At 38.8% G+C, this 10,199-nt stretch overlaps 1 protein-coding gene across 1 annotated transcript; it reads right to left on the bottom strand.

Annotated features, from left to right (window-relative positions):
• Window positions 1-2,754: 2,754 nt before the first annotated feature.
• Window positions 2,755-8,627, bottom strand: LOC145652046 (uncharacterized). The gene is made up of 2 exons (XM_081701283.1): window positions 8,586-8,627; window positions 2,755-6,923 (listed from the first exon to the last, which is right to left on the bottom strand). The coding sequence occupies exon 2, from the start codon at window positions 6,872-6,874 to the stop codon at window positions 4,349-4,351; it is 2,526 nt and encodes an 841-aa protein (XP_081557409.1). The 5' UTR covers window positions 6,875-6,923; window positions 8,586-8,627; the 3' UTR covers window positions 2,755-4,348.
• Window positions 8,628-10,199: the final 1,572 nt, after the last annotated feature.

Below are 10,199 nucleotides of genomic sequence, written 5' to 3'. Positions count from 1 at the left end.
ACCTGTCACATTTTCCCTGCCCTGCTTCTAATTATCTTTCATTTTTAATTGTTAGCCCCGCTTAATCCGTCTGTTTACAGTCAGTTCGTTCCAGCATGTCCGTAATGTTGTTGATGATAGAAGATATGTTCTTTGTCCTTTACAAATATTCTTTTGTTGCTAGTTTTCCTTGTTTCTCATTGTGTTTAACAACATTAGCCTGACTACTGGTGTTCTGACCATGCACTATTCCCTAAATGCTGATCATCAATAAAGTCTTCTCATATATGCAGGTGGCTGGAGAGGTGGCTGGAGTCATGCTTAACCTCAAGAAGGAAACTTTGGGCTTGTAGAGGAGACAAGTGAAGCTATAGGCAGCAGCTCACGGGAGATCAGAGGCAGAGAGTTGGAGATGCCTGGAATAATGTGATCTTCTGGAGGAGTGGAACGTGCAGCATCAGAGCCGCTCGGTGGATCTCCAGGGCAGGGTGTGTTGTCAGGTTGGAGGCACCACAGATTTTCCTGGGTGAAACTGGCAGTTTTGGAGGAGCTGAGCACGCAGCACCGGTGCTGGTTGGTTGATCCCCAAGGGCGGTGGGCAGCGCACATGCAGCAGTAGATGACAGAGAAACAGAAACCACGGAGGGAACAGTAAAGACAGTCTGTGTGTATATAAAGACATAGCATTTATGTATGTGTGTGTGTGTGTGTGTGTGTCTGTGTATAAAGACATAGTATATATATGTTTGTATGTCTGTGTTTTATTTTATTTACTTCTGCATTGAACAGAAGGGACAGCATATAAACCCAGAGGGGCTGCAACATGATACAGTTTCAGATCAGCCTGTGGCACCTGGGCTCCCTTTGTTCTATGTCACTTATTTTGTGACCAACTGAAGGACAATCACAGAATCCTGAAGGAATTGCACAGCTGGTGTATTACTGTATCATTTTGTCTTCTCCACCTGGGGTTGTATATTATTAAAGGGGAAGGTTGGTGCCAAGCACTTCTGTTGTGGATACAAGAAAGTGTATTAGTTAGAACACCTCTTCCAACTAAGCACTGTTCTGCAATATCTTATTTCAGTTCTCCAAACGTTACAGAGCAAATGAAGCCTAGTCAAAACAAAATGAACAATAGGTGTTTTTAAGACCCTCTACTCTACTAATGTGCTAAATATTCAATAACACTTCAGATGGGCAGACACAATGATGCAGCACTGAGACATTCTGAGACAAACCTTGGGAACACTGCAATAATAAAATTATTATTATTATAATTTTTTATTATTATTATTATATATTATTACATTGTTATTATTATTAATATTAGTGTTATAATACTTCAAAAATCTAAGTATTATATAGTGAGATTTTTTCTTAATATCCTTAGTGTTTCTTAATATTCTTAGTTCTTAATTTTTTTACTGTAGTATCCTAGCACTTTAGTTCCACCCCTCAAAGCAGATACACACACACACACACAGGGACATTTCACTTAATAATAATCAGTTTCCACTTCTTGTTTAATACATTGCGTTCAATCCACATCTTAATTGTGTGAGGCAATGGAGATCAGAAGTCAATTTTGTTAAAGGTGTGATTTTCACAAATTTCTAAAAAGTGTGCATAGTTCACAAGAATACTTTGGAAGATAATTGGAGCTGATAGGTACAGAATTGTCCTGAACGTTTTACTTTGCTGTTAGCTTTTCAAATTGTATTTTTCTTCCTTTCATTACAATCATTTACTAAAGTAAGTACTTTATGCAAAAACACACAAAAATATTTATTATCAAGTTTAACTGAAAGTGTAGTTTTTGGGGTTTTTATATCTACAGGTAGAAGAGAAAATATTCCTTTTCAAAGGTCCCTCCAAGGCATCTTAACTAGCTAACAGCCTGTTTGATATTCTGATAACACCAGTATGTCACTGAGTCTTTGTAGGGAGTGTTTGTAGGGAGTGTTTGTAGGGAGTCATTGTAGGGAGTCTCTGAGGATTCTGTTGTTACTACTGCTTAGCTGCATTCATATGTGTCAGTCAAATGTTAAACAACCCACTTCATTTTTATTACAAGTTGTAACAAAATATGAAAGGAACAATAAATATTTTTTCTTTTAAATTGCTTTTTTCATAATTAACACCTAGTGATCCCAGGTAACATTAAAGATGATGCATCTTTTTTTTGCCGATACAGTATAAATAATCAGGTTCATTGATGTGAAAATCTATGCAAGTACCTGGTAAAATTATTACTTCAAAAGAAGGTATATTGTGATGAGGTGTTCAGGTTAATTTGTGTGTGGCTGTAACTTTCCCTGCCATATATTACTTTCTTCCTTTTCACAACTGAATTTTGTTGCAAATCAAGACGATTCTTAGAGGACCATAGAAAATGTTTTTCAAGATAATAAGACTAGAAAGATTTGAATCCTCAAACAAGTGACAAAAACTCTGGGTGACAGCTCAGACTACCATAAGAACAACACCTTCAGTGAGAAAATTATGGATAGCTGATATTAACACTACTAGCCAATGGCTCAGGTAAAAAAAAGAATTCCAATGATGTTTGAACATTTCTGAATAATTCACTTGTTGAGAAGCAAAACCAAAACATAAGGTGAAGTAAAATGCATCATCCTAAAGAAACCTACCATATCAGAATTGTTCAATGGATTGGAATTGGGGCCTATAACATTAAGTCTAAGCAGGATGTGGGGCTGAGTCACGTAAAACAGAATAACACGTTTATTGAGACAAGACACCAAGGCAGCGTAGCACATTGGTTGATGTATGGTCAAACACCGACAACAGACAACAGAACAATAGGGAATTTTATACATATGTAAATGAGGAACATAACTATTAACAGATGTGATACATGGGGAGCATGGCCACACAAATGAACACACACACACACGCACACTGGGAAATGTCTAGTAAGAGGGGGCCGTATTGTGACAGGGCCAAAGTGTTCGTGATGCTTTATTCAAATTAGATCATACAGAAATTAATACAAATTAAATTTTAATTAAAAAAAAATGTGTGTTGCTATATTCAAATGTTCTGGTCTGCAACATCTGGTATATTTTGCTGTAGAAAGCAGTGATCAGGGAGACTTCAATCACCTGGCATAGTACCTGACTCTCTAAAACCCCCTCAGGCATGAGCTAGAAGCTATTTTTGCATTTGATTTATACTGTTTACACAGTTTCTTTGTCTTTCCTGATTAAAAAAAAAAACAAACAAAAAATATATTGACTAAAATTTGAATGAATCCATGAAACAAGTTTAAATTGCTTTGTTGTTAATAGTTTTGTAGTACAAGGCAATTGAGCTGTGGCCAGATCTTTGTTCTTGAGATGTCCAAGGCTATACTGGTAGTAGACTTCTTAAAAGAGAGCACTTTTTTTTGTGGCATGATATGCTAACTTTGAAGATTAGGGTGATCAAACTATAGGTTGTGTACAGTAATTCTCATCTGTTTTCTTTCATGTAAGTTTGTGCTGTAGTTTTTCAAGCATTACGTTCATTGGGGTAAGTACAAGCATTTCCTTGTACTTGTGTGTATGAGAATAAGTCTGTTTAATATTAAAAATAGTGATGTCTTTTATTGTTTATTAAACTACATTGTGATTGAGTCAACACAAATGTTTTTGTCTTTCCAAGGAGTCTGATTATCAAACTCAGTTTATTTGATGTTGTCACAGTTTACACAGCAAATTGTATAAATTAGCATAAAGACTTCTAACCAATATATATTGTAATACATTAATGTAGGAGTGATAGGTAAAATAAAATTTCATATAGTTAGTGCTGATAAACAGAAGCTAAATTTTACCACATGCACAGGCCAGAACATCTTCGCTATTCTACCATTATGCAAATTTATGTTGACCTGGTTCTATATGTCTGAATATTTTAAAATGTGCATTTACATATTGCAAAGGTTTATTCTGGCCAATCAGACATTTAGATTTTTTTTTTACAGTTGAAGTGATTTGTAAAATACAAACTGTTTTGTTTTCAGTAATTGCAAATTCTAAAAATAGATTAATCGAACATAAACGAAAATTGGAATCTTCAAAGACTAAATACATAAGACAAGCATATATTACATAATCTTTTATCATTTAATCAAGAAATATATTAAACACTTTTTATTTCAAACCATTAGTGTTGTTAATCCAGAAAATGTTCTATCACATTTGTATCTAGCCTGGAATTCTCCTGTGCTTGTTTTAATTGTTACTGTCTTAATGTATATAATTTATTCATCATTTATTTTTTAATTAATCAGTCTCAGGTATTACACTTGTTAACCAGTTAACCGGTTAACAAGTGCTAACTTGTCTACACCATTTAAGCCTTACTTATAGCGATAAATTTTGATGCAGTGATTCATACTATCTGACACCACCAGGTGTCCCTCAGGCAGCAGAGCAAGGCCTCTTGGGCTGCTAAGTCCTTGGGTAACAATCGATCGACCCACACCAACAGCAGGGTAAAGCACAACACAATGCTGCTTGCCCCAGTCTGCCACTAGGACATCCCCATCTGCATCAATGCAAATACCCCAAGGGCTGGTGAGGACAGGCCCTAGGCCAGAGCATACACCCAAAATTCGAATGGTGTTCCAACCTGGTTCAAGCACCCTTATACAAGCGGCACGACCAGTTTCATTGCCCCTCTCTGACACCACCATTAGCCCTGTAGTTAGGCATGCTGCTACCAGGTAGGGCCTGTGAAATCCTGTCACTACTGTGCGCTCCATCTTGGCTCCTGTCTTAGGGTCGAGCTTGAGAGCTGTCAGGGTACCACGGCGAATATCTGCCACTAGAAACTCATCAAGCCTTGTCACAGTGACACCTCTCGGGGCCTCAAAATCTTGCTGAGCACCAGAACCTCCGAAGGTCTGCAGGAGACGACCATGACGGCTGAACACCAGCAAAGCACGTTCGGCTGCACACGTGAGTCCCATCAGGCCCTTCGAGTTAGCAGCCACATCGAAGAAGTTGCGGCAGTGACGTAAGGTACTGTCATATGCAGGTGGAGTCACTTGCTGCACAATGTTTTTCTGTAGGTCTGTCACCTGTATACGGACATTTCCACAGTCCACCACAAACAACTGGCCCTGAGGTGTGGCATGAATCCCACTAGGCAAAGTGAAATCGGTGCGTCCTGATCCCTGCTTGCCAAATTTCTTGACCAGATGTCCAACCTTTAGGGTACGCTTCTCTTCCTCAACCTTTTTCAACCCCGGGTCTAGTTGTCCTCTTCTGCCTCTTTCCCCATTAAACTCAGTCCTGGTCCATTTTCTTCTTCCTTCTATTGCAGACATAGACAAAGACCGACATACTCGGCTGGTACCCTCAGAGCTGTCTTTCAGAGGTTGGACCTTTAATTCCAGAGTTTCAGATCTTTTAAGACCCCGAACAACATTTGAATTGGGTTTAGACAAATTGCTCTGATTTAACTTCTTCTGATGTTCTTCTTTTCCATTCATTAAAGGGCGGCCCCTGGGAGATAGGTCAGCTGCTGTGATCAAATGCTGGCTTTCTCCTTTCAGGGAGCTACTGCGACTACTTTCTGACCTGATAGTGAATGTGAAGCTGGAGTTTGTGCTTTCAGCTGGGGATGGGGATCGTCTTGATCCACTAAAGCCTGGACCATATAGAGTTTGCTCTTTGGAAGAGAGGTCCAAGCAGCTATAACTTGATTTAGATCTAGTGTAATCTATTGTAGGAGATGACCTTCCTCTTTGGAATCCCTGACCTCTACCACAGTCCAGAGGTCTACTTTCTTCTGGGGGACAGGGAGGCTCCAGGCTTGAAACTGGCACAAGGGTTCTTTGTTTCATTTGACCTTTAGGAGAGGAATGGCTTTTGCTGCTATTTTGACCAGATCCAGGGCTCTCAATCTTTGATTCACCTTGGTTTGACAATGGATTAATTGCAAGAAACAAATCTTCTCCATGTGAATCTGAACCAAGTGACTCCAAGTCCTCATCCTGGGAGGATTCTGAGTTGTCTTTTTTGCGGGGCCAAACATTTGATTTTTGGCTGGTCAACTTTACCTCCTCACCCAACACATCATCTTCAGCCGTTGATATACGAATCTTCCTGACAACACGGCTTCTCCCACTGTTTGTCTTTGAGGATTCTTTGTCTCCACCACTATTACAAGGAGCGCAAACCTGCTCTGATACAGCCACATGATTCTCATGTAACATCTCACCAGTGTGGATAGCACATTTGTGCCCCTGTGGTCCACAGACTCCAACAGGAAAACTCAAGTTATGTTCCTGCACATTAATATCTCCAAATGGAATAGTGTTGATCTGGGCATTTGGCAGGAAAGTGACTCTTTTCAGGGAAAGAGAGATCTCCCAGGGTTGTATTAGTTCTTTAACACCTCTCAGTAACTGACTTTTGTTGGGTCCACTGGGGCATTTACCCCACATATTAATTTGCTCCCTCAGCTGTCCCATCTTCCTCAATTGCCGGTCCACCAAGGATTGTCCTACCCGGGTTGCTGCAGCATTTTCCCGTTTCAGCTGGTGCAGTTTCTGCTGGACTTCCCGGTAGTCTTTCTCCACCTTTTCCAACATGCGGTGCTCTTCTTTCTGAGCGCCAAGAATAGCAGAGTCGAGGCTCATGTTTACTTCATCCACTTTGGCTGTTTGTTGCTCTCTGAGGTGCTGGAGCTCATGCTCGCCTTGTGCTAGATCACATAAGGCCTGCGTTATCCAGCTAGGAAGGGAGCATATGCTTGAGGAAGACAAATCGGACCTCTCTGGAGATGAAGCAGAAAGTTGCACAGGGGTGCTGTGCACAGGCTGAGATAATATCCCAGAGAAGGGTTTTCTATTAAAGTGTGATCCAAGTAACATCATTTTGAAAGTCTTTTGTTATTACCAGGCCCAGCACGGTATTGATGAACTTCTGTTTATGAGAACAAAAAGTAAATAATCAATGTCAGATTTAACACCAATGTAATAAGTAATGTAATACAGTACATACAAATACCTAAAGCTATAAAGAGCTTGAGTAAGAAACACAATCAGTTAATTTTACCAAACTGCATAAGAATAACTAAGGCAATTTTTCTATAGTGACTGTTTCAAACAGTATTTTGTGTACTGTCCTGTGTTTTGGTCATAAAGGTCCAGTTCTGTTCAGCCCACTACTTTGCGACAGCAAATCTCTAAGGTGCCTTTTCATGAGAACACTAGTGCTCTGTTGTTTAATAAGTCACACACTCTTCTCTGCTAACCACTGGGGGCAGTGCTGTCTGGGGCATTCACACACAAAGGCATTTACCCTACTGAGTTCTATCGTTGATACTGCGGGTGCTGATTGATAACTAACTTCCCTAACATCTTTTTTTCGTTTCATGTGAATAGTCTTTTTTTCACTCACAGTGTCTCAAGAGCAGTAGTAATGTACTATGCCCTACTTTGAACAAGCTGCCTCAAGCCAACAACAACAGCCTTTTTTCTGTGATGAAAGGTGGGCTGTATCAGTTTACCAGGGTGCACTTACAAAAAAGTCTTCCTGGAAACCTATGACCTCTCAGACTGAATAGACAGTAATAACTAGTTTATTCAGACCTAGTCCATCTCTTTTGCTCCTTTAAAAGAACAGTATATATTTGAATGTGAGCTATGTATACAGTTGTGATCAGATCAGAAATCAGAGACATTGGTTTCATAGATAAGAATCATCTAAAGTTACTTATTTGTGATATTTTATTTTACTAAAAGGAAACAGAGAATTAAACAGCTACCAAACAAAATAAGTCTAGTTTTGTGCAAAAATTAACAGAGAAAACTAGCTGTACATTTTGATCCCTCTGCTAAAGTACACATTAAGGAACATTAAGGGTGGCATCTTGATAGCTGAATTACATAGTAGATGTAGCGTTTATAATCACTATATTTCTGCATTTGGAAGGAAAGCATTTAGAATGTTTCAGTTGAAGTCTAGAGTGAAAATTTGAACTATACACTGAACTATAAATGTTACTGTAGTGTTTTTGTTTGTTTATTTTTATTGTTATATTATTGTTTTATTGTGTGTGTGTGTGTGTGTGTGTGTGTGTGTGTTGTGTGTGTTAAAGTGAGTGCCATTGTATATCACTGTAACAAATCCGCGCTTCCAGGACAGCCACCAGTGGACTATCACTTTACTTCACATTAAAAATGAATGAGGCCTCAGGTTGCTAAGTGTCTACATAGCATTGGTCTGCAGATCAGAAGTAAATATAAGCATTCCATTTGGGAACATACAATTAAAAGCATCCTAGGCAACCATTTGAAATAGAAGTAAAGTATACAATTCATCTTAGAAATAAAGACATATATTTGTTTTAATTTGTAATTTTAGCAGTAAATAAAAGTGAATTTTATACTTTTTGTATAGACAGCTGATGACATTCTAAACAAGGCAAAACCACCTCTGCTTTTGCACAAGCTAAATCAATTACAGCATTGTGTCCATATATGAAAAGATGTTTTTGTCAAAAGCGTTGCACAGATGGTATAATGCTTGAAACCATTTCTGTCCATGCTATTTCTAACTTTGAAGCAGAGCAAACCTTCCTACCTGAGGAGTAGTGTCCCTCACCCCATGCGCTCGGGCTCTGTGCGTCTCTGTGTGCACTCACATCAGGAACCCCTCCTACTTTCCCTCTGTTCTGCATCCTCCCACACTCTCATGTTCCATGAGCACACATCTCCCCTCCTCACACCCTCCTGCACATGCGGAAGCATTTAAAGCCTGCGTTTTGTATGACCACTTAAAATGTCTTCAATGTTTTAAAATTCTGTTGTTAATATTGTGCTTCTTGAGAATATTTCCACAAAAGGATTGCCCAGAAGATCATGACAGACTACAGCAGACGTGGTTTGACCAATGGTCAGCAAGTGTGCCCTGAAGATAAGTGCATATACACAAGTTCTCCACTAGATGTCATCAAATAGTTGTTATTCTTTAATTAACAGCAGCATCACTGAGCTTCTCAATTAGCGACATGACTGCAAATTATAAGTACATTGAGCTGTTTTCCTAAGACTAATGGTTTTACAAAGGATTTCCCTAACCCTGCTAGTGGAATTCTCTAAAATACACTACTGGTGTTCCAATTACTTGTACTTGTATTGTTAATGAGTTTTAGTATTCTGTGAAGAATTCTAGTTGTTCATAAATAAAGGTTCAACGTTTTTAAATCTATATTTATTGAATTAGTGCATAGATTGCATCAATGGATGAATTGATAAATGAGGAAACAAACAAACAAATAAATGACTGAATTAAAGAATAAATTAATGATGGATTGATTGATTCCAGCTGAGGTGTTGGACCATCTCAACTTCTTTTGCTGCAGTAATATTCAGCTATTGCTCTTATGAGTTTTTTCCTGGAGAGGGCAACGGCATCCTGCAGTGATAAAGATAGTGATTATGGTAATTGAAATAGTAATTGTGGTGATGGAGGTAGTGATTGTGGTGATCCGTGTATTGAGTGCAATGATAGAGCTAGTGATTGTGGTGACAGAGATAGTGACTGTGGTGATAGAGGTAGTGATTGTGGTGATAGGTAATGATTGTGGTGATAGAGGTAATGATTGCAGTGATAGAGGAAGCGAATTTGGTGATACAAGTGGTGATTGCGATGACAGAGGTAGGGATTGTGGTGACAGAAAGAGTGATTGAGGTGGTACAGGTGTTTTGGCCACCATTAACAATGCTTTAGTAGATCATAATGATGAAAGACATTGAGCTTACTGTCTATGTGAGTCATAAAGGTAACATTTCTCTGTGAGACTGCTTGAAATCTTTACAAATATCGTCATCATCGCCATCGTCATCGTTAACGATGGTTAAAACGACCTTCTTCCTCTAGAGCTTCTTGGTCAAGGCATGGCTACACTATATCCCTCTATTTGACAGACTGGTTAGTTTTCTGCTAGGGTCATGTCTGAAAAATGTTTACAGCAAACTTTTAAATCATCAATCATTTAAATCCTTCATTATTCTCTTCCTAATTATTTTGTCCATCTGGCAGGCTGCTTGAGGAGTCAAAACTATGACTCATGTGGTTGAAGAATGTGACTTTGGCACTGTTCAGCCAAACTGGTGAAGCCATTTGTTCAAAAACTAATTCTACATTTGTGCATTTTATATTACTCTTTAAGGGTGCAGGAGGGTAGAAGACCTT

This window comes from Electrophorus electricus, chromosome 18 (genome assembly GCF_041902795.1).
Source record: "Electrophorus electricus isolate QZ-2024a chromosome 18, ASM4190279v1, whole genome shotgun sequence".
In the NCBI taxonomy this organism is placed as follows: domain Eukaryota; kingdom Metazoa; phylum Chordata; class Actinopteri; order Gymnotiformes; family Gymnotidae; genus Electrophorus; species Electrophorus electricus.
Note: the sequence above shows the minus strand (reverse complement) of the source record. Positions and strands in the feature narration are given on the sequence as shown.